General features: G+C 36.4%; 1 protein-coding gene across 2 annotated transcripts in view; it reads left to right on the top strand.

The window, feature by feature from the left end:
- Positions 1-25,099, top strand: part of SCAPER (S-phase cyclin A associated protein in the ER) — a 167,449-nt gene that overhangs the window by 3,450 nt on the left and 138,900 nt on the right. For both annotated transcript variants that reach the window (XM_026856249.1, XM_026856250.1), the window contains exons 2-5: positions 1,727-1,802; positions 5,346-5,463; positions 12,352-12,422; positions 19,731-19,928. In XM_026856249.1, coding sequence (XP_026712050.1) covers positions 1,740-1,802; positions 5,346-5,463; positions 12,352-12,422; positions 19,731-19,928 — 450 coding nt within the window. In that variant the 5' untranslated portion in view covers positions 1,727-1,739. The remainder of the gene's footprint in view (positions 1-1,726; positions 1,803-5,345; positions 5,464-12,351; positions 12,423-19,730; positions 19,929-25,099) is intronic.

Raw genomic sequence — 25,099 nt, forward strand, 5'->3', positions numbered from 1 at the left:
GCTGTGCCCCGCGGCAGCCCAGCCTCAGCCGCGCCGCGAAGGGGCTTGTCCCTCCCCACGGAGTCTGTCCCGCGCCGTTCCCGCCCAAGCCCGCAGTGGCGGACGAAGTCTGTGAGGAAACTTGGAATTGCTCAGTCTGAGGGAGATTCCTCTGCTCGTAAACCTCGCGCTTAATCCGAGGTGCACCTTTCTGGTGCTGTGGAAGTTGTATGTACAGAAGGGAGAGGCAACATACTGAGCAAACTCACTGCAAACTCTTAAACACTGCCATAGATTGTATAAATATTTTAATTTTAAAAACCATTAGCGGTGTTCACAGTTCAAACTGCTGGTCTTCCTTTGCTGTTAGAAGGAAAATTGGTTACAAAAGCTGACAGTACAGTAGGTCTTGCAGTGCACTCAGGGGTAGGGCTTGCCGTTCTCTACACATTTTTCTAAATACACATTATTATTTCTAAATTATTTCCAAATGCACTGCAGTACTGGGAAAATACCGTGGTCCTTAGCTTACCCCGAACCCCCGGAATTTATATGTCAATTTAATGAGCTTTTATTACACCTTGATGATAATCAGGTTGTTTTGGTGGGCAAAAAGCAGAGTTTTCCAAGATCCCTCAGTGAAGACTCTTCATGCTGGGACTGTTTTGATGTTTGAAGTGATGCTGATGTACAGCCTTACTTTGTTTTCAAAAACTCAGCTTCCTTCAACAAGCAGCTGCGGAATGTTTCAGTTTTCATAAGCTCAGTAGGTTTTCTTAAAGCATACAAACAAGCACAAATCTTAACTGCCTGTTTGTTGACATAGGTTTGGGCTATTTACTTTTAGAAAAATCAGCAATTTATGAGGGATACAGAATGTAATATAAGAACAAATGAATAGCCCACTTAAAGCAGTATCATTAATGATAAAGACCATCAAAATCCGATTTTGGATCTGATTAAAGGATAATCTTGTTCTGTTACCTAATTTCTGATAATTTAGAAGTGTCTTTAATGTCTGGTTAGTGTCTGATTCTTCAGAAAAATAAGAAATGTTTTAGGAGAGTGCACTCTAATCAGTATCTGGCTAGAGTTTATTTGAACCTTAAAGCCAAGGGTTTAATTTTATTTCAGAATTATCACTGTTCTGGAGATTTTTATGAACCTATAAATATTGAGTCCCGTGCACTTCTGCATTTGGGGCAATGGTTCTGTAGTTCAAAACTGGATGAAAGTATTCAGTTTCTTAGAGCAGGCGCGCTTCTACAGGAACTGTCTTTTTTTTTTATTTTATTTTTTTAATGAGAACAGAAGTTTTCTGATTTATTTTGCTTCACCACTAATTATCTGATACTGATTTCTTAGTATGTCTCTGATTCATTTTTCTTTTTGAACAAATAACCAACTTGCCTGGTTATCACTGGAAAGATTATTCTGTTTGCTTTTCATTATTCTAGAGCAGTCCATGCAATTATTTGTTTTAAAGTTTTAATATTCTTTGTACTTTTTACTATGTTACTACATATACATTTACATTTTTTCTGTAGGCGCATTCTCTTTGATTTCTTCTTGGGCCTTTAGCTACTTTTAATAAGGAGCAATGCAAACACTTTACTAATAAAAGTGTCTTCTTCTGAAAACCTTACTGTATTTATCTGATGTCCATGGTGTAAATGCTGCTAAGAAGCTAAAACTCTTTTAGAAGTGATTTAAGTGAAAATAATTAATTACATTTATTTTGGCACAGGTATGAAAACTCAATGGGGTCATCCAAAAATGTAGTAAGTGAGCCTGTTGATGTGGAGGAAGGCTATAACATGATGGTAAGGCATTCAGCTACTGTAACAGTGTGGTAGGATTTTTCCTACTACAAGAAAAACTTTTTGATTTTGGGATTCACTGATAAATCTGTTAATTTATACCTCCTCTGAAAGTATTGATTCTAGAAACTAAATCAATTTAATTTATTAATACCATGATGAGAAACTTCATGAATTACTAATGCTGTAGAAGAAATGTATTTCTTCTGGTTTTGCATCATTTCTAGTTGCATTAATGTATAGGTTTTTTGCACTTTAAAATGTTTATTTCAGCTGATTCCCATTTTAAATTGCTTTCATCCAACCTGTGCAATAGTGTAAGACCATAATGTTTGGTTACACTAGTAGAGTGTTCTTTGAAGTAGCTGAGGTTAGAGCTGCAGTCATTTTCTTTGAGAATGCAATGGATGAAACTGGTGGATTTGTTTACAGCAATGTATTTATATATATATATATATATATATATGAACACCATTAATACAAGAATCCTCATTAAAGGTTCTTTAATATTCATAGCCATGCAAAGAAGCAATACAGACTAAATAACAAAAATCTGCTATTTAAGGCTAAACAAATTTGTTGTCACTCTTTTTGCTTGGAGTACCTAGAGCACTTTGAAGAACATAACTTTTTTGCATAGTTAAGTAGCAAACAGGAGGGATTCAGGTTGAGGAAGTGGTCAAAAACCTAACTATCTGTATCACTTCACTCGTATGAAGAAGGGTGTGAAAGCTTGCTCTTGTTTACTCAAATGAAAAGACTACGTTGATACCCACTAGGGTCTTTGTCACAATAGTTTCCCACTTCTCTGTGTCTGTACACTTCATTATTGCTGACTGTCCTGCTAAGGCCTTCTTTAGGGGTTTGTTGCTTTCTTTTGACTGACATCTAAGTTATGAACTCTAGAATTTTAAGTCAGGCTCTAGTTTCATGATACAATTTGCTTGGAAATGTCATGTTGAGGTACTTCTTCTTTCCTTATAAGCCTTTCTGGCTCATAAAAAAAAATAAAAAGTCACTTTGGTGGGGACCAATGCAAAGTTTTAGACATACATGGGAGTAATGATCTCCAGAAATAAGGATGGAAAACAACTATCTTGGTGTCAGTTGTGCAGGAAGGAACCTTGGGATTATAGAAGGTCATAAGTGCAACAAGAGAAATTCTGCTGAAGAGTTAGGTCTGCTTTCACCTGGGGGGTTGGACTAGACCTACAGGGGTCCCTTCCAGGCTTTGTTATTCTGTGATGATAGTTTATGTGTGATATCTCATGACATATGTGTTATGATTGTATCGTAAGTGATGAAAAGGTAATGCCATTTTGCAAAAAACCCCCATGCATCATTTTGAGATGATTAAATGGGAGTATCATCTGTAAGATGTGAATAACCTGTCCACAAGTGTCTAGCATTGAGAAAGTCTCCACTGAAGTATTTGTATCTGCTTTTGGACATTTTCTTTCAAAGGAAGATGTGAATCAGTTGGAGACAATCTGGAAGAGAAAACCCTAAGTTCTCAGAAAACTTGAAATCCAAGATCTGGAAAAGTTGAGAAAAAAGGTGAAAGGAAGAGGGATGGTAAGCCTGAAAGATAGGAAGACCAATAAAGGATGAAATGAAGCATAACAGCATAAAAAAACAACAGGAAAAAAAATTCAAATTGTTTCCAAGCCCTCTGTATGGCAAGAATGAGTGGTCTTATGCTATAGGAAAGCCATAGTTAAACATAACGTAGTTTGTGCTGAGTGAACACTGTGCTGCTGGTGGACAGTTTGAAAGAAAAGATGCAGTAAATGAGGAAAGATTTATTTCTTTGCTTACTTAATTTCTGGCAGTTGGGTATGCCATAGATTAGTTTTACTTCCAGCTAAGGTGAGTGTTTGGGATCTTTTTGAAGACTTGAGAATAAATTAATGCAAAATGCGGTCTGAACATTCCTTTGGTTTAAGACAGACACATTTCAGAGGCGATTAAGTTGCAATTGTTTGACTGTTCTGAAGTTAGCTACCATGAATATTTACATTGGAAGTTTATATGTTAGTTTGAAATTATTTTAAAACAGTTATGTAACATTTATGGATCTTTAACTCTTATATCATTGATGGAAAGTGCATTGTTAAGCAACAAGAGATTAAAAACCCAAACCAAATGATTCATCAGAAATGATTACTCTTACTAAAAATTCCTAATGAGAATAGGCAATTAATTACATAGAATAAGAATGGACTAGAACCAGTTTAGTACAGACCCCATTTTTTGTGTGCTTTGATTGGGTTTCTTTGGGCCAAAATACATACTTTGCTTTATTTAATTAGATTTTTCAAAAGTTCACTTATATAGCGGTGCTATTTTTTCTTTATTTTGGTTTTATTACATGGTGATATCTCTAGGTAGGTCTGTGGAGCACTAGATGGCACACTGCGGCTTTGAAACAGGCAGTTGTGGACATCTGGTTGAGAGAAACCTAAGTTAAATGCTATTATATAAGCACCGAAGGAAAAGCAGTTTCTCATTTGTGTTGTGTTTCCTACCATCTTAATAAATTACAGCCACTTATCTGCTATGTCCATTTTTACAGTATTTTCTTTCTAAAGATGTACCAACCAAAGTGGTTGCAGGCTTGGGTCATATGATGTTAAGAATGAAAAGAAGAAATATGCATCTTTTGATAAGTGCTATAGAAGATCAGTCTGTTCATACCTATAATAATAGATTTATGTAACTTCTTTGTGGTTAAGGGTGTTGGTGTTTAATGATAACTTGGTCAGCAGTTTTGAGCTATCACGGTATATAAATTTATCATTACAGGATACAGTTTGTCTTAGTTTTAAATTACTTTCTGAGGAGTAACTTGATACAATGTAGAAAAGGCAAGATTTTATTTAATTGGCATTTGTCAGTTGATACAAATATTTCTTAATATACTTGGCTTCAAATGTCTTGTGATGGTGTATTTTGCAAGTGTGAAGAAATATGTTTATTAGGTAAACAGAGTTCATCCTCAGTGTCTCTTGTTCTGTCTTTGAACAGCTGCAGCTCTCTAGTAATTACAGCTAACTTTAGGTGCCAGGAAATGCTTTCTAGGTTCTTGTCTTCTCAGTCAGAGAGAAGTGGGTTTTTATGTTTCAGATGATGGTTCTGATAAATCTCTTGCCTTTCTGCAGGCTCTCTTCAGTCAGCTAACACATGTATTTTGGTCTCATGAAGTTTTTATCTTGAATAACTAGTTCTAATTTAACACAAGGTAACTAAAGCATTTGTAAAGTCTACTGTGATGTTCTAGCAGCACTGACAATCAATTAAAGAAAGGTTAAAAATATGTGGTGTACACATACCCATACTGAGGGCTGGGTGATAACTCTCATGTTGATGAGTCAGTCTGCTTATCATGCAGAAAAATGGTTGTGAAAATGAGAATGTACAATTGTTTCAGATACTTGAGGAAAACTCATTACCCACGCACCCTACTTTGGATGGATCAACCAGACTGACAGACTGAATGAACATATCAAAACAATTTTTTTTTTTTCATCCCTGTATTGTTTTCAGGCTTCTTTCCAACGCTCTAATAGCCATGACAAAGTGAGGAAAATAGTTGCAGAAGAGGGACGTACAGCAAGGAACCTGATTGCATGGAGTGTTCCACTGGAAAACAAAGATGATGATGGTACGTAGTCAACAGTCTTCCACAAGCTTTTTCCACTTCCATCCCTTTGTCCACTGGAGTTGCTTGCCTGGAAACATATTTCTTACATAGGATTTATCTGAAAAAAAAAAATGGTTATGCTGAGCGTATATAGTATAATTTTAAAGCTTTTTCCCAAAATTAACCCTCTAGTTGACAGATCACTCTATAAAAACTTCACAGTGACAGATTAGAAACTGTTTTCATTTTGTCTGTAAGCAACATCTAAGACTGTTCGCTGTGCTGATATTATGAAGATAGTTGTGTAATATGATAATATTGTCTTAAACTGATCTGTTGTAACTTGGGGATTCAGAATTGTAGGGATGGCTTAGAACAATCCAACAGATTGCTCTCTATGCTCTAAAACAAATAAGTTTGGAAGTTTCTTTTGGTATCATTTCAGTCTTTGGTAAACATCTGTGAAGAATCCTTAAGGAAGGGGATATGGGGGAACAGTTTTCCATAATGTGAGTCCTCTGAACAGTTTTGTTACTGTTGTAATATTCTCTTGTGGTATGATTACTTAAGGAGCCAGGAATTGGCTATTTTTTATACTGTTCAAGCTGTTCCAGATGTCAGAATCCTGTTTTTGAGGACTTCCAAGTATTTTTCTAGCTCAGATGTCCCTGTGCAGGTGCTGCTGCTTTTGAGACTTAGGCAGGACTGTCTAAAAGTAATTTTATTTTTTTTTTCTGTGAAATTGCTTGAACACTGGAACAAGTTGCCTAGGGAAACTGTGGGCAGTCTTTGTCCTTGGAGATGCTCAAAACCTGATGGGGCATGGTCCTGGGCAGCCTAATGTAGCTGATCCTGCTTTAAGCAGGGAGGTTGGACTAGATGGTCTCTAGAGGTTCCTTCCAACCTCAGCTGTTCTTGTATTCTGCCAGTGAGAAAGATATTTATATGAAAAGTTATGTCTAAGTTACAAGATAATTAACCCTGTGTCTGAAGCAAACTGACATGGCATTTAAACTGTCTTTGACTTGCTTTATGCAAGTGACAAGCAGAATGACAGTTAACTTGTGTTTGTCAGCTAAACATCCTAAACCTAATAACAGATGTCCACATTTCAAGCTTTGGTTTCAGTTTCTGACCCCTTTCTCTCTAGTGTTGTCCCATCTATCCTGTTACACTTTGTATAATGGCATATAATGGTATTTTTAGTAAGCACTAACTGGTCAGCAGAAAAACGTGTACTGTGAATCATGGTTAGCTACATACATGTAGGAAGAGGAAATGGAAATGATTTAAGACTTGAGCATAATCTGACCCAAGTAGAATGTGCTTTGGAGCATATACAACAGCTACTCAGTTTATTATCACAAATATGTGGATTTTTAAGTGGGCCAGCTCTGTGTTTTTGTGGTAGCTTCATTTACATCTGTCTTCAGAAGATGCATTTATCTATTTGCTGGTCTTACATTTGCCTGCATGTTCTAGGGTATGGTAGTAGATTCACTAATGTTGTTGGACTGGTCATTTATGTAATGTAAGCAGAATAGAATTGGGGCCCAAATTATTTATAGAATCTGAATTACATTTTTGGGGAAATAGTAATATGAATGAGTATATGTGGAAGGAACAGGGAGTATATTTCTAAAAGTATATTTGAGCTACTTGTGAGTTGTTTCAACTTCTGTTTAAAGAGTCTGTTATTTTTTAATACTACCTTGCTTGTAAGAAACTCTCAAGTAAGACTTTTCCCTAAAAATGAGTGTGTGTGAATTGTAGATGAATGTTTGCTTTTAACATTTTCTGCCAAAACATTAAGAATGAATGTAAAAGTGATTTTTTAGCCTTCATTAAATAGTTTTTATGTATAATAATTAAAATCTGAGTAGCTATATTAATTTTCTTCTTTTGGTTGTATTAGCAGCACTGTAATTTTTAAACTTGTTGTCACTGGTGCTTACTTCTTAAAATGTCTTCATTAAATCATAGGCTGACCTTTTTGCACAATACAAAGGATCTGACTATAATTGCCTGATGGAAAATTTCCCTGTGGAAAGGAACTTGTGGCTAATGAAAGTCTGGCAGAGCCAGATCCTGTATCTCTTGACCCTTGTCTTGGCACAGAGGGTATATATGTTGGTGTCAGTGAGCTCTGATTCATTTTATGCTGATCTTTCAATATGTATTTTGTCCCTGAGGAATGATACAGCAATATTATGTATAAGGACAGTTCTTCCTCGTTCAGGGGTTGTGTAAATCAGGCCAAAGGTCCAGGTCCAGGTTGCCTGAGCTAGTCCTGCAACTCTTCTGTACAAAGCAGAATTTTGTCTTTGGGCAGTTTCTTCTGCTCGTAATGTTCAGAGGTATTGCTCTGGCAGTAACAGTGTGTGATTTAACATTTTCTATTATGTTATTCATTATGTTAATCATTATGACTTTTTTTTTTACTGCAGAAACAGTGAGGGTATGGGCATTTGCTATTACTAGTGGTAGTGTTATAGAGGGTTGATAAATTAAAATGCTGGATTTGTTTTTTTCAGTTTGTATCCTTTGATTTTCTGTTTCCTTTAAAAATTACATGTTTGTGTCCTTGCCATTTAACTTTCCCTCTGGAAGACTTGAGTATTTTATATGGAGGATGTGGGTAAGAGAGCAATAATGAAAAAAAAGTGCAATCAAAACCTTCTAATTTCTTAATGGAAATATATAGTTCCTGTCAATAAGACATATTTCCTTAAAAAAAGAGAGATATTTCTGGAATGGCAGGTGGCACTTCTATTACATATTTTGGAGCAGCACATGCCCTTGTTGTCAGATCTGAAATTCTAGTTATGAATACAGATCAGTGACAGAGAAAATCCAAAACATAGTGGCAATGGTCTAGAAGAGAGTGACTCAACACATTTCAATTATTGAAATTAAAATACTCCTTCACAGAATTAATGAATATGCAGCAGATTCTGTTGGATAGGCTAATTAACAGATCAATTGACTTTGTGTCCTAGGAGGAGAGTCTTATAGCTGTGAAAAATTTACTAGTCTGATACAGTCTCCAGAATTAAATCTGCATTCCAAACCTATGGCCACCAATTGACTATTGCAGTCACTTAGATGTTGCCCAGCTTGGAAAGCTGTGATCATTCTAATAGAGGATTTATTTTTTTTTCCTTTGTAATTGTTTTATATGCCTAACATGAAATTTGAGGCACTGCATTCAGATAAGCGCTACGCACAAATTTTATTACAAAATCTAAGCTAAGATATTAGCAACAGTTAAAATGTCTGAGAGGTTTGACATTTAAATATTAGTAGAAGGTAAGCTACCTTCTCAAACTGGAACTCAAAGTTCCAGATGTGTCAAAATATTGGAAAATCTTGTGTTTGTAACTGTTCCCTTATTATTTCCTATTTGTTTAAAGTAATTCTGGCTCTTGCCATATAGAATTCATTTGCAGGTTAAGCATTTCGGGGTAAGGAAACATATTTTAGTGGTGGAAAGGTACCTGGCACACTTTGGGGAGCCTGCAGGTTAATCTACTGCTTTAGCAAGAGCCTAAAGGAGTAAATAGGTTTTGCAGTATGTGATGAAAGTCATGAAATTTTCCTCTCTTTGGCCAAGTAAGGAAGCTGTAAGAGTCATGACTGGAAACATTGTGCATAAGCTCCAGCAACATTGAATCTGATCGTAACTGGATGAATATAACGTGAAGGGAATGGTATTCTTTAAGGCTCATAAGTTTCAAACCTTGAATTTCACTGAGATGAATGAGAATCCGGTCTAGTGCTGGTAGGTAGAATACAGCGCCCTTATATTCTGGATGAGACAGTGACAGTGATTTGTAAAAGTAATTTTGTGCAAAAAACATTGCTGTAATTCAATCTGGAGGTGGAAAAACACAGAGAAATTTGGTTATATCCGTGCTTGCAGCCAGATCCCTAGCATTGTACAGTTAGAAAAATCTGATCTCCTACTGCGCTACAAACTTTAAAAAAGATATTTTTTATAATAGTATTAGAAACTTCAATATGCTTCCTCAGTTAAGGGGTCAAAAATAATCAGTCTCGTGTGGTTGCTTCTTCCAGGCAGATACCTCTGCCTTACTTCAGATGAGGTTCATGCAGCCAGGGATCCAAGCGTCATTTTTGTGAAAATGTTTCTTCAGATGGACAACTACAGCAGCTGAGCTAGTAAGATGGATTCTGGAGCACAGACTGGTTATATGTAGCAATGGCACTATTGACTGTCTTACAGGTTTTATAGATAACATGAAAGAAGAGAAGTGACAGAGCAGATTTCTCACCTTGTATGTAAGAACTGGAGAAAAATACTTGCCCAACCGTATCCTCAGATTCATTTAAGGAGATGAAAAGAAATATAATTGAAAATTGTTATCATTCCTGCTGAAGGTCTGATGATGAACAGTGTCATATGCAGCTGATCTCTGCCATAGTGAGAACAGAAATGAGGGCTGCTATTAATTACTAAATTTAAAGGCGATTTCCACATATCTCATACCAGTAAAGCTATCCAAAAGAGAGAGATGAGAGGGATGATTGTTAGTATAAAAGGTAGCTTTTGAAAATAGTTTATCAATGGATTTTTTTTTTTTAAATTGAGATATTAGCACCTCAGCTTTTAGTGACAGGAAGTCTTCACAAATCATACACCCTGCGTGCTTCGTTATTTCATTACCAGACAGAGAGGAAATGGACTTCAAGTGTAAAATATGACTGTAGCACCCTGAATGCTGCAAAACTTTGCAACTTTATATATTTCACATTGGCAACTTAATAGCTAATGAGATGATCATCTTTTGGTCACTATTGTTCTTTCCTTAAAATTCAGTAAATTCCTAGCAGGTGTTGCCCTTCATATGTCATTGAGTTCCCATGTATCTCATAGCAGTGCTAGTATTGTGTTGTTACATACTGGTAGTCACTGAACGTACACATCCCCATTGGGCAGTGCTCTTGCGTTGTCACCACTTGTGAATATAAAAGGACAAAAGCAGAAAGGAAGATGTCTTCCAATAACTAGGGGTACTTTTTAGAAGAAAAAGAATAATGAAGCTTGGAAATATGGCTGCTGCTGAAGTACTAAACTTTTTGGCCCGTACACCTTAAGAAAAAATTAGTCCTTGCCACACACTATTTAAGTTTGTAAAACCTGGTATTTACATAAGTTTTGTTTTCTTTTAATGTCTGCCTTATATAGAAAGTGCCTGAAACCTTGGTTTTGTCTTTACAGAAAACTTGTTCAGATATTTCCCAGTTCTTAGATGATGGATTAGTATTCTGGTTTTTGTAGAATCTAAAGAGACTGCAGCTTTTCTTTTGTGTTCATCTGCCCCTTTTAAATTTTAACATATGCATATTTGCTTGTAAGACTTTTCACTATGCAAATTCTGTATACATTCAAAATATTGTCTTTGCAGAATGTAAATCATGTCAGAAGGGAGACTTTGGTGATTGAAATATTTCAGTTATAATTCTGGCATGGAACTGATTTGCAGTTTAAGCTTTTTAGTGAGTAGGAAGTTTTTATACATACAGTAGCTGAATCTTTTTTTTTCCTGAATGCTGCTAAATTGAGTTCAATATATTAATTTGTACCTGTTGTTTTGGCTAATATAACATTATAAAAATGAATTATCAAGCAAATAATTTTTAATTTGTTTTAAAATTAAAGGCCTTGTTCCCTTGAAAAGCCAGTGATGCAAACCAGCTGTACAACTGCTTGATTATGGCAGGTTTACAGCTGCTTTACATAACCAGAGCAACATGAAACAGCTGGACTGTGTTAGGGACTTTGGCCTAAGAACTGTTAAAAACTCAACTGGACAATTGTGAAATTTGAGAAGGATCTCCATGGTCTAGGAAGGAACTATATTCAACTAATGCCTTTATTTGCTTGACTTCAGCTGACTAAATAATCTTGAAACTTTTACTTAGATGTGATCTGTGCTAGAAAGTACTCTTGCTATAGTTAGTATTTTGTCTTATCTTGCTTAGAGTTTTAGTAATGGGAGCCTGTGTTTTTCATGTTAGGCATGTTAGATACTAAGCTGGAGGAATTAAACTTTTTAAAAAGTATATTTTTAAAATTACCTCTGAGTAAATCTCAAAGATTAAATACAAACATGTCAGGTAGGTCTGGGCTAACACAAATTTATCTATGGAAAGATAACTTTTTATCAGTTAAGAAATTGCCACCAGCACAGCACTGAGACCTGAAATAATTCTTTTTGACTGTGGGAATTTAAACTGATTTTGGAAGCATAGTGGCTAAAGTCACTTCATATAAGCAGTGGAGGGAGAAGTGTACATTTTAGAAGCCATTTCAGATCTTGAGGCGACTGCCTCATACTCTGTGAATGTTTGTGTCTCTTCCTTTGACTACCTAAATATAGGTAAACTAAATCAACTAAGTTCTGTTTTTCCTCATCTTTCTTGGCACAAAATATACAAATTTACTGTTGGGTTTTTTGAACAGTTTCAGAAAAACTATATTACATTTGTTTTTCCTATGAAAGATATTCTGTATTTTAATTCTGTAATCTCTGATTGAACAGTCATTCAAGAGCAGACTTTCTTCTTAATCTATATAGAAAACTAGTGTCATGTTTGACATGTAGATTGTAATGATATGATTTTCAGAAGCACCGAGCATTTAAATGTAGGTATCTTTGTTTAATTCTTGCCTTTCTTTGTATTTTTTAAAATTTTCTGTGTATTTTCTGGCATTATTCACATTCTGAACTGTGGAATATATATTTGGAATATACAGTTTTACAAACCTCTTACCTCATAAATTGTGTTCATATCAGTATGTTGCAAGATGAGATACGTGCATTTTAGAATGCTCTAGCTAATTAAAGTTGTTATTGTTGATGAAAACAGTTGCTTCTCCCACAGGAAAATCAAAATGGCAAGCTGGTGGAAAAACAAAGAGGGTGACTCAAGGAACTCACAAGACTGCAAAACAGGTATCTGCTCATTTTTTATGACATAAAATTTACGACCTAAAAATTGGTATCACTGATATTTTATTGGCTGAATAATACATATATAAAATTGTGCATACATTGTAATTTTAAAGCATATAAATTTCAAAGTCAAGTATTCAGAAGTTGAAAAATGGCAGAATTTAGGTTATCTTCCTTAGCCTTTACTTTTGGCACTTCCAAACCTCTGGATGCATTGACTTTTTGGCATTAAAATTATTTTAAGGGAAGTGTTGTTCAAGAAAATGATACAGGATATTTTTGTATAAGCATGCTGCTTATACAAAGGCTACTTTTCTGCCCAATTTCTAATTTAAGGAAGTAATTTATTTCTTGACCTTGTGTGTTAATGGCTAAAGTCAATATGTCCTATTTTGGAAAAAAAAAAAAAGTCCAGGTGAGTAAAATTTCCAAGAGTTATGACTGAAAGCAAGTCTGAATGAGACGTGTCATGAAGAAACTGCTCTTATTTTTATTCATGTTTTTCTATGTGACTGACAATCTTTATTACATTAATAAAGTAATGCCTTAATCTTCCTGCTTAATATTTTTAACAGTTGCTTTTTTTCTGATTAATGGATTTAGTCATTAGTATGGCTTTAGCCATTTAGTATTTTGAGACAGTCTGTCAGATTTTGATAATATGGCATATGGAAGATGTTATTTTTGGGGAAAAAAAAAGTTCTGCTTCCATAGAGATATATTTGCATCTTTGAAGCGTAGGCATGTTATTTTCTCAATTTAGTTTAGCAACTATTAACCCTGTGTTCTCTTTTAATGTACCGGTATGTTACAAACACTGTGTATCCTGGTTTACTTGTTCTGTGAAGGTGGAATTTTATTGATCTGATTGGGGCTCCTTATAAGGGTTTACTCTCAGAACCTTTTGGATGTAAGAGTAGTGTGCTACATAGTTTGGGTTCTGTCTGTTTCAGTCATTTGGGATTATGTAAATATTGAATTTTCAGAATACTTGATTGCTCTGTGTGGGATTGCTATACTATAACTATATTGTAGAAACAGTGCACTCCTAGTGGGTACAATTAATTGAAATGGATTTCTGTGTGTCTGTGCATCTTGACATCTCAATTTAGCATTCAGTGGCTTTACTTCTACCACATTTCAGACACTGGATACTGATGTAAATTGGTGGGGTTTTTTGTTACTTTTGTTGAGTCTTCAGTTTTAATTTTCTTTTACATATAAATGAACCACTAATCTCAAGAAAATAAATTTACAAGAACTCTTTCATACAATCTTATCAACCTCATCTTCCTCTCAGTAGGGTGCTGGCAAATCTACATTCAATAAATTTTGGCATCCTGAGAATAAATACACACTTTGTGCTTTCCGGAACTCCAAGGCAAGTTACGGAAACTATTTTTTGGGGAAAAAAAAAAAAAAAAAAAAAAGTTCAGTTTCAATGTCACTTTCAGCATCCACACTGAGTTACTTGAGCTGTAAGAAGGAATATTCCCGTTTCTTAACTTCAAAGGCATGAAAGCTTTGCATTTTCTGCAGCTGAAGGTTTGAATTGTTGCTACAAGTGAGATAATATGAACTAGCCCCTCTGAATCTTTGCTGTTCTTGGGTGGCTTTTGTTGTTCTAGTGAGGACAAGCTTCAGTGTAGGCCAGCTAGATCGTGTCTGTATAAGCCATTATTACACCTTGGGTAAACATGCATATTATTTGAGGGTGGTGGTGGGAAACCAATGCAAGCTATTTTTTGGTGTGTTTGTAAACACTATGATTGTTTCTTCTTTTTCTGTGTAATGTGTGGTGGTCTGCAAAGTTGTTGAACATAGATTAAATTTTGGATAAGTGTATTGTCAAAGGCTAAGGGCTCTGAGATCCCTTAGAAGATTCAAAAGTAAGTAATACTTCTGCCCAGCTGAGAATGATCTGTAGAAATTTGCAGGGTTTGAGCTTTAGAGCTCTGCTCAGAAAAACTTAATTCTGTGTCCTTGTGTCTTGCCAGTGGGAAGAGGGTTGTGCCTCAGCTACTAACCAGAGTGAAAAATTTGCTAAGGCTTAGTTGGAAGCACTAGGCACAAGGAAGTGGAGTTTATGTGACTGAGTATAGCTCCTTCTTGGTGACGATGTGGGATCATTGCATTAGCATTCTTCAGACTACACTGTTAGGAGTATTTTGTCCTGTTGCCTGTATTCCCTCAGAACACCAGAGAGATCGAGAGGTGATAGTCTCTGGAAACTGAGTTTCACTATTGCATCACTGTCAACCTGCGTATTTGATCTGGTGAGAAGTACATACTTCTAATAAATATTGTTTATTTAAAACTTAATTCCAGGAAGGGTGAATAATAAAACTATAGCTGTACATCAGCACAGAAATGACAGTCTTGAAAAGTCTGTACGTAATCCAGCATTTCTTGCTTTTCACAGTGTAAGTTTAGTTTGATTCATTAGAAAATTTACTTAAGATGCTTACAGGTAAAGATTCTGCTGAACAATATACAGATTAACTCAGAAATCCTGCTTGTGTTAAACATATGTACAGAATATAGCAGTCTATATAAAACAGTAGTAGTATCATTATATTAAAAGTAGCCTTTGTTGCAACTCTTAAATTTAAGCGAGTAGTGGCTTTCATTTCAGTAAAGTTGTTGCCAGTCAAACTTGATTAAGTTTGAAAGCAACTTGCAGAGTTTGATCTTTTTGCATGGAGTTTTCGGGAGTGAAGTACCAAACATGGGAATGATTTGCATTCTTCTCTGAAAACTGACTTCTGTTTCCTTGAGTGGCAGGTACTAGGCTGTGACAAGTTCAGATATACAGTGTTAGAACGAACTTGTATCAGGAACTTAAGATATTATTTCTATGAACTAACCACCAACTTAATGCTTCCCTGCTTGTGTGATTGTGTTTACAAGAAATTTGGTAGTTTAGGGGTTTACATCCTTTCAAATGTGTTCTATTGGAATATGAGTAACTGTAAATGTTGCTTAGGTTTTACCTGGACACTGGAAATCTCCTTACAAGGGTAATGTAAGTGCTACAACTTACAGTAGTTAACACAGTTCAACATGCCATTTTCCTGATTAAAATATGGCTGACATGTAAGTGCGATGATAAATGGTTGCCAAATATAGTAGACAGATAACATTTATTGCTAAATATCAAAACATTTTCTATGACACTTAGAGATACATTTGAAAATATATCTTTCAAATAGTGGGAATTATGCACTGTTCCCACTCCAAAATAACTGATGCTTTATATCAACTATATTAACTGAACGAGTAGAAACCTAATCCCTTTACTAAGGTCACATTTTATAAATTCAGGCAGCAAAACTTAGCACTGTTATTTTAATACAGCTTTGAAAAATGAAGTAAAGAAGACCCTGTAGTACTACAGACTGGGCAGCCTCACCTCTGTGCTCGGCAAGATCACAAAGCAGATCCTCCTGGAAACGGTGCTAGAGCACATGGAAAACAAGGAGTTGACTGGTGACAGCCAGCATGGCTTCACTAGGGGCAAATTGTGCCTGACAAATTTGGTGGCCCTCTACGACAGGGTTACAGTGTTGGTGGACAAGGGAAGAGCAACTGATGTCATCTACCAGGACTTGTGCAAAGTGTTTGACACTGTCCCACACGACATTCTTGTCTCTGAATTGGAGAGGCATGGATTTGATGGATGGACTACTTGGTGGGTAAGGAACTGGCTGGATGGTCACACTCAAAGAGTTGTGGTCAGTGGCTTGATGTCCAAGTGGAGAGCAGTGACGAGTGGCATCCTCAGGGGTCAGCGTTGGGATCAGCGCTGTTTAACATCTTTCTGGTGACATGGACAGTGGGGTTGAGTGCACCCTCAGCAAGTTCAGCGACAACACCAACACCGAGCTGTGTGGTGGGGTGACACGCTGGAGGGAAGGGATCCATCCAGAGGGACCTGGACAAGCTGGAGAGGTGGGACGTGCAAACCTCATGGAGTTCATCAAGGCCAAGGGCAAGGTCCTGCCCATGGGTCGGGGCAATCCCAAGCACAAATCCAGGCTGGGCCATGAGTGGATTGAGAGCAGCCCCAGGGAGAAGGACTTGGGAGATTAGTGGATGGAAAACTGACTGTGAGCCAGCAATGTGTGCTGGCAGCCCAGAAAGCCAACGGTACCCTGGGCTGCACCCAGAGCAGTGTGGGCAGCAGGTACAGGGAGGGGATTCTCTTCCTCTGCTTTTGTGAGACCCCCCTGCAGCTGGGGGCACCAAATAAGAACATGGACCTGTTTGAGTGGGTCCAGAGGAGGCCACAAAGATGATCAGGGGATGGAGCACCTCCCTTATGGGAACAGGCTGAGAGAGTTGGGGGTGTTCAGCTGGAGAAGAGAAGGCTCTGGGCAAACCTTAGAGCGGCCTTCCAGTACTTAAAGGTGGGGAGGGACTCTTGATCAGGGGGTTAGGGACGGTACAAGGGGTAACAGTTTAAAACTGAAAGAGGGCAGATTTAGATTAGATATAAAGAAGAAATTCTTTACTGTGGGGGTGATGAGGCCCTGGCACAGGTTGTCCAGAGGAGCTGTGGCTGCCCCCTCCCTGGCAGCGTTCAAGGCCAGGTTGGACGGGGCTTTGGGCAACCTGGGCTAGAGGAAGATGTCCCTGCCCATGGCAGGGCCATGGAACTAGATGATCTTTAAGGTCCCTTCCAACCCAGACCATTCTGTGATAAGATTCTGTAGTCAAAGTTGTGTCATTATAAACTGTATTTTAAAGGAGCTGTAAATTAGTATAAGCTTTGCTTTAATGATTTATGTGCAAGGCATCCGGTAAGGAGCATCTTTGCTCCAGGCGGTTATTTAAGAGATGACTGATGTCATAGAAGGAGAAATATGAAATACTCCCACATATGAAACCCTTCTGAAATTCCTGTTCATTTGTTGTTTGTGACATGCATGGTTTTTCAACATGCCTCTGATGCATACATTAGCTGGGGTTCATCTGGAGTACACAGAGCATTTTGAGATATATGTAAGGGTAGCAGAGATACTAGTATGATTATAGTAAATCAGGTTCCCATTCTTCCCTGCCTTACAGAAAAATTAGAATCTGAGCACCAATACAGGTGAGAGAATAACCATTTTGACAGCACTGTGTCTACCTCCCTAATTACAAAGCTTAAATTGCTGTGTTTAATGCTGTGTGGTACTGCCTGTCAGAGCACTGGGGGGCATAAGCAGACTGGAACTCAGAGAGGCAGGCTACTGGGGAAACAGGGCTCTGGAATTTATTAAAGAGTTCTGTAGATTCTACCTTCATGTCAGGGTTCAGTTCTCTTGTAATGGGAAGCTGTTTTTATGGTGTAAAGTTATCAAATAAGGCCTCTAAAATGTTGAGAAGAAAGGCATTTATATTCTTAACTACAGGGATTGAAAAATCATTTGGTTATTGCCTACTTTCCCATTCTGTAATTTGAGCATGAGAAATACGAGTTCATTTACATGCATCCTACACGTGCAGGGAACTTTTGTAGCTTAGATACTATTTGTTGGAATTCAAGAGGAATCCACAGAAAACAAAGATCCTGTTAAGGAGAACAAGGAAAATGTTCTTTAGACTTTGTACAATCTTTGTGTCTCTATTCTACATATTACATCATAAAAATATTATTATAGCTCTTCCTTAAAAGTACTTTCGTAAGTCCATCCAAAACTATGCTACAGTCCTGATTACCTTATGCTGCCTGTGGTCTAAAATGACTTTTCTGTAGGAGTTCTCTGTCTCCAAGTGTAAACTTACCTGCCATCAAACTCATCTTTTGGCACAAGGAAATAATTTTTCCCAGCTTTTTACACAGGGGACACAAAGGCTTGAATACCAGTCAGTTGTTTTGCTGTTTACAGTATTTCTGGTTCGTGATTAGATATTCTAATTATAAATACATGTACTGACTTGGGCAATGTTTATTTTGATTGTTTTTATTCAATCACCAGAAGTAGAGTTTTTAGAATGGAATTTTGCAGTAATCCCTACAAGTGGACTCACGTAAGAACTGATTTTCTGGAGATCTGTGCCACAGTGGACCAGTGCATTCAAGGTGCTGCTAAAGTGAATGCAAAATGGTACACAGCTGGGTATCACTTTGGGTTTACTGGAGGTGCTTATCCACCGGGCTGCTATGGAATGCAGAAGCTTATAGCAGTCTGGCAAGGTAGCAGGATTTTTCTGTTTTTAATTATGGGAGAGAATTTTAAGTTTAGTGAGGACAGTGTCATGGGGCCAAGTGCTGATTTGGTATTTTCAGCCAAATAGGCATTCTTCAGAATCCTTTGGAATATCCTGTGTGGATGAGTGACAGTCTATCTTTGTCAAGGAGGCCTATCCCCATATGAGTGGCTGAGCTGAACACACAAGGTCAGCAGATACATAACACTAAGGTGGCATAACAGTACTTCCAAGTAGGTGCATAGGGGTTCCTGTCTGTGCCAGCATTTGTGAAGGCAGTTGGGTGTTCTCCCTCTGCTCCCATGACATCAACCATATTGGCAGTCCTCTGCATCTGTGCAGCAAAGCAGTACTAGATCAGTTAGTCTGCATATTAACACTAAAAATAAAAACAGATTTGTTGTAGTTAAAGCTGTTAAATTACAGCTTGAAACAGCATGAGGACATTTGCAGACGGTGTAAGTAGGAGCAACTTGATTCCTTGGCATAGCACTTACGTTGGCTTGAATTGAGCTTGCAATGTTAACAATATGGTGAGTGGAAGTCTTAGTGCAAGTAGTCTTCTAAAGTGTGAAAGCTTCCTTTTGTAACTAATTCGGTGCTTGCTGGCATCTCCTCTGCAGTGTAGCCATAACCTATCTATCAAAGGGCTAGCCACATCAGCATTTCACTGACATTAATGCTCATATATTAGAATGAGGGTTTAAAACCGATAAAGTCATATGTAATGTCCTGGTAATAGAATTTAACTGTGATGGAATATTCCTGGTATGATTATTAGTAAAATGTTATTTTCATCTCTGGATACACATAGTTATCCTGACACGTAATATAGGATATATGATTAGAAAATGCAACTTTCCAGTGTGCTAAGGAGCAGAATATCTTTGTACTGTTGTGCAGCATGAATGCTGGGTAACTGCTGCTTATATGTAAGATAAGAAAGTGTGTTTTAAAAAGCTCAAGTTGGTAGGATGATGTAGTCGTCTTCAGTGAAAAATTTCTTGTTTACAAATGTTTGAATAAGTTGAAAAATGTGTGTTGCACAGAAACCCAACCCCTTACAGCACTTATGTTTGTTGTTTTCCATTTTATCTCGTTTTTTTTCAGAGCACTACCATAGACTGTAAATTAACAGCAGCAGCAGCTGGAGATAAAAACTTTGACAAAAGCCCAACAAAAACAAGGCAGCCTCGAAAAGTTGATCTGCGAGCTCGATACTGGGCATTTCTTTTTGACAATCTCAGGCGGGCAGTTGATGAAATCTATGTTACATGTGAATCGGATCAGAGTGTAGTAGAATGCAAGGTAAGTTTTCAGCTGTTCCTTGCCTGTTGTCACATGGCTCTTATCATGCTCTTTTTATATTTTACAAAAAAGCCAAATGAAGAATTAGAGCTTGAGAAACATGTTACTTTTTACTTAGTGAAGGCTTCTAAATAGGAAAACTGATGGCATATTTATTCAGATTTAAGAAGATGCTTTCATCTTAGGCAGTGACTGAAGTGTATAAAACTTGTAGTGATGTACATAATATTATTAAATTTCATGTTTTTGATGAAAACAGATTTTTTTATTGAGTTCTGATTTTGTTCATTTTCTGACTGAATGCAAATTTATTTTTTCCCTGTGATGTTCTTTACTGTAGGTGGCACTGTTGTGATTCAGCCTTTTCCACATTTGTTTGCTTCCTGTTAAGTGGCTTAATGATACATTGCTCCCTTTCTGCAGTGGTAGTTACCACTCTTCTAATTCGCTCTGTGGTGTTAAGAAAGTGATCGGGGGTGAAGTGTACAAAATGTCTGGTTGGGATGTCACTGTAAGGCATGCTTCCTGACTTCAAATAATCTGTGTTTGTAATAACTTGTTAATCTGTTTTACATTTTATGAATATTTTCGAGTAGATCTGTAGAAAGACCATTGTCATGTAATAAAAGCCAGTCATTCTTTAGAAATGGAATTTATCGCAAGTGTTAAAGAGAAGCCAGAAGAATATGTTATGAAAGAAATGTTAAAGATGAGACTTCTGTTTTCATATGAAACATGGCTGAAAACTCAACATATCCTGGAAAAGATTATTTAATCACTGTAAAAAATTACATATATCAATTTAAGTAAACTTTTTTTCTTATCATATGCATGTAGTTCTCTGCTGTAATCAGATACAGCCAAATTGACTTTGAGATTATCATACATTTCATTGAAAGCAGGTTTGAAAACTGAACAGTAGCTAGAGGCTTCCAAATTGCTGGTTGGTCTAACACAATTTAACATTTTGTTACTGAACTGTCTTCCTGCTTAGGAGACTTCTCTGGAGAATTTTTTGGTTTAAGAAAATCAGTCAGCCATGCATTGTAATTAGATTACCATTTTAGACTTTTGTGACTGGAAGAACAGAAGCGTATTTGTATTATTATCACATATTTTTGGGGTTAGATATCATTCAGCATTTTAATTGTGCTACTTGGTCTGTTCTTGGATGGAGATATTATATAGCCTAAATGAAAAGTCTTCATTTTAGTAGATGCTTGACAATGGTATATGTATCTCTGTGTATCAGATTACTTGTTTGCAAAACAGAGGTGGAAAAAGCAAAAATGAGTAAACAGGAGAGTCCAGTGTCATGTTGTAAAACTTAGGTAGTATTCATGTTGCTTTTACCTTTTAAAAGATTATCTTCTCAGCACAAAAAAGTGCCTTACATGAGTAGCTGGAATATGCATTTGTGCTATGGTCTTTTGTTTGTGAGATTTTCTTTTAAAGGTTACTTTTAAATGATGATTATTACTCTATTGATAAATTACTAAAATTTCTGTTAATTAAGCTATAAAGTATAAAAGTGTTGGATATCAATACTCATTTATTTTGGGGTGGTTATTGTTGACAGATACAGTCCAGTTTCTAATAGAGGTGAAGTTGTCAATGTGTTCTAGCTAATCACAACGGCATATCTTAACTGCTGTCTTTTGAAGTGAGGGCTTTCCATAGCTCTTAATACATAGTATATAACATTTTTGGTACTGCATACATAGGCATCAAACAGGGAGTGATCAAACCTGTCATTAACGTAGAGGTTTGTTTTAATTTTGGATGTAATATTAGTGATAACAAACAATGGATCCTTGTGGAAACTGCTCCTCTTCCTCACCTTTGGTCCTGAAAAGCCAGTTCTCGCTGTCCTCCATCAACTGAAATTATCTTGTCTAAGTGCAGCTTTGATTTTATGGAATTTATAGAATGCATTTACTGTAGTACCTCACACTTTTAGGAGTTGATAAATTAAAATTGTGATCTAGTCTCAAGAGCTCAATTTGCAAATGATATTTATTAAGAAACACTCATGTGACATTGTTTCAGGAATTCATGTAGATTAGAGAAGGCCTGTGTCCTGCCTTAAAATAGCTTAACACTGTCTTTAGTTTGATCAATACAATTTGTCCATGTGTGACTCAGGTGAATAATCATCATTTATTTATCTAAAATGCCTGTTTTATTGCCTTGGTTTTGGTGGTCCTATATGCATTGCTATCATGTTAGTCCCAAGCACCAGATTTCATACTCTGTATTGACTGTTCTGATTGTGTCTGGTCAGATCTTGCAAGATCTCTGGTTGTGCTTTTTCTTGCTACTTGAAAACATTAAAGCAATGAACACAATCTGGTGCCCTGTTTTGTGTCAGCATGGGTGGCCACTCTTGCAGGAAAGACGGCTCTAGCAAGGTCTACGTGTTAGTCCGGGGACAGCTCTGACTATGTGAATGTGCAGGATTGGGAGGATGCAAAGTGATTTTATGCCTATGAATGAGGCATATGTGAATAGCAGCATAATATGAGGCATCATAGGAATTCTCTATGGTCTAATGAGCTATCTCCCTAACTCTTCTATTGTTGGTAGAATACCAATAATGCAGATGTGGCATGGCAAAATATGTTAATTTGAATTGGCGGGAAAATAATGTATATAATATGTATAATCCTTTTCTTAGGCTTCTGGATTTAGGACACCAAGTTCAATGCAGTCATACTATGTGTCTTGCCTGTCCTTGTATAGCCATGATTTTCTGACATCCCTGCCATAACTTTTAAAATCAGTGGACCAATTTAAATTAATTTAGTCATTACAGATTTCATGAGAGTAGGTGACTAGCTTGGAAGAAGACATCCTGTTATGGTTCTGTAACAAGACTATGTAGTATTGAGTAGTTGATATAGCACTTAGAGATATGGTGAAGTTGGGAACTGTCAGTGTTAGGTTAATGGTTGGACTGGATGATCTTCAAGGTCTTTTCCAACCTAGACGATTCTGTGATTCTGGTTCACATTGCAGAAAAAAGTGCCACTCAATCTTTATTAGATGCTAGGGAATTCAGAGAGAGAACAAGAGAACATGAATGCACCAGCTGAGGGAATAGGGATTGTGTGTGGTTGCTTTTTGTTTTGTTGGGGTTTTTATGTTTCTTAAATAAGAATGAACTGAAATGCATGTCATTATGTCATTTCTGGCACCAGAGAAACTAGTAAGGTGATCATGGGAAAACAAGCTCCACTAGACCCACAGTTTGCAGAACGACTTAAGCTTTTTTCGCTTGGTGGTTTGTTGTGGGGGCTTTGTTTTTGTTTGTTGTTGGCTTTATTTTTTTTCTGTCTTTAGACAGGAATTAAGCTAATTCTTATGCTTTTTCTATTTTTAAGTATGTCACTACTGGTCTTCTGAATATTTCAATTTTAAGATGAAAATTTTGTTTATAATAAACGTTTACTAAAGCTCATGTAAATATGAGAATGGATTAGCTTCACTTTTATGTTCTTTTTTGCAAATGATTTACACAGAAAAGTATCTTGTCGTTAAAATAAGAGATACCAGCAGATACAACAGGTCAGTTGAAAATGGATTAATGTATTTCTGCTATACCTAAAGACTTGAGAGGATTTTAATAAATAAGAATTCCATATTGCCATGTTTACTTTTCAAACTCGTTTGACAGAATATTTTGTTAGCTTTTTTCATGAAAAAACGTTTTTACTATTGGACATATGTGAGAAACAATATTAAATAAGGAATCAAAATGGTTAAAGTGTTAACTCTTCCTTCTTTGTCTTTTATGTGGGATTTTAAAAAATCCTTTTTATTAAGATAATAATAATAATCCATGTAATCAAAAACTTCCTTAATTTCAACTTTTGAATTGATATCTTCTCAAACTTTAAGTCTTGGTGAAATGGGCATGTGCTGTTCTATTCAAACATTTTAGTTGTATAAAGATTGTCTTAAAAGAAGACCCATGTAAAAATGAAATGTGACAACTTCTGGCATTGAAAACCTTCAGATTAACCTAGTATAAAAGTGGGGGTTTCGATTTATTTTGTAGCTTTTGCTCTCTTGTATTCTTACAAGTTGGTATAGTTTTATTGATTACATTGTCACTGAAGATAGTGTTTGATGCTCCCAAATCGGGAAGGGCTCTAGTGGCTGGTTGTGGTTGAAACTGCAGATGAAAGGGTTGCGGTAAGGATACAAACAGGGGAAATGTGTGTAAGAGGATCGGTGGTTGTGTATATTTTCTCTCAGCTTTGGGCACTGCTGAAGTTGGTATTTTGTTATTGATTTGGAATTGAGAACTCTCAAATCACATATAGAGATATATGGATATGGCTTTATTGTTTGTATATAAAGGTATAATGAACGTGGTTGAATTTCTAAAATAAATAAAGGGTTCTCAAGTTTAAGCTGTACATAAGTCTGTGCAATAATGATAGAGATTAGATATATTCTAATAGATTTGGTTATAACCTTCAACATTTCAAAACAAATTGTATGGGTATTCTATATGTTAGCTAGGTTTCTGTGTGTCTAATGTTTATATTAATATTTTATTACCTGGTATTTTTAGGTTTGAGTGGCAAGCTTAGTCAGAATGAATAATGCTTTTAGATTTCTTTCTATATGCTAAAAGGAATTAAGCCCAGAATTATTTGTAGACAGAGGAAGGCAGATTCTTTAGTCAGTTTTGGTGAATGGAATTTTAGTTAATTCCAAGACAGGGAAATGTGTCTTCTGCTGCTATTCTTTTATGATCTTTAGGTGTCTCAACAACTGAGTTTATTTAAATTTAGATATGTGTGTGTGTGTGTGTGTGTGTGTGTGTATATATATATATATATATATATAAAACCAACAACAACATACCACATGTTTATATAGAACTCTTACTGATAGAGTTTGAGCAACTGGATCCAGCAGCTAAGGACAGAGTAAGTCTAGAAGAATCTCAAACTACTTTGAATTTAATTGTTGGGGTTTTTTCCTCCTAGGCTTCAGCTTTTTTTTTCGTTTCAAAAAACCTGTGTTTTTGTTATGTAAAAATTTAGTTCTGTATTCTTTTTAAGTTGCTGTTTAGCATTACTTAATGCTTGTACAAACTTCTGTCTTTCCACTTAGCATTACTTCTCTGTATATTTCTATAAGGTTTTGGCACAGGT

Source organism: Athene cunicularia (genome assembly GCF_003259725.1).
Source record: "Athene cunicularia isolate RWA chromosome 10 unlocalized genomic scaffold, athCun1 chr10_part1, whole genome shotgun sequence".
NCBI classification, from domain to species: Eukaryota; Metazoa; Chordata; class Aves; order Strigiformes; family Strigidae; genus Athene; species Athene cunicularia.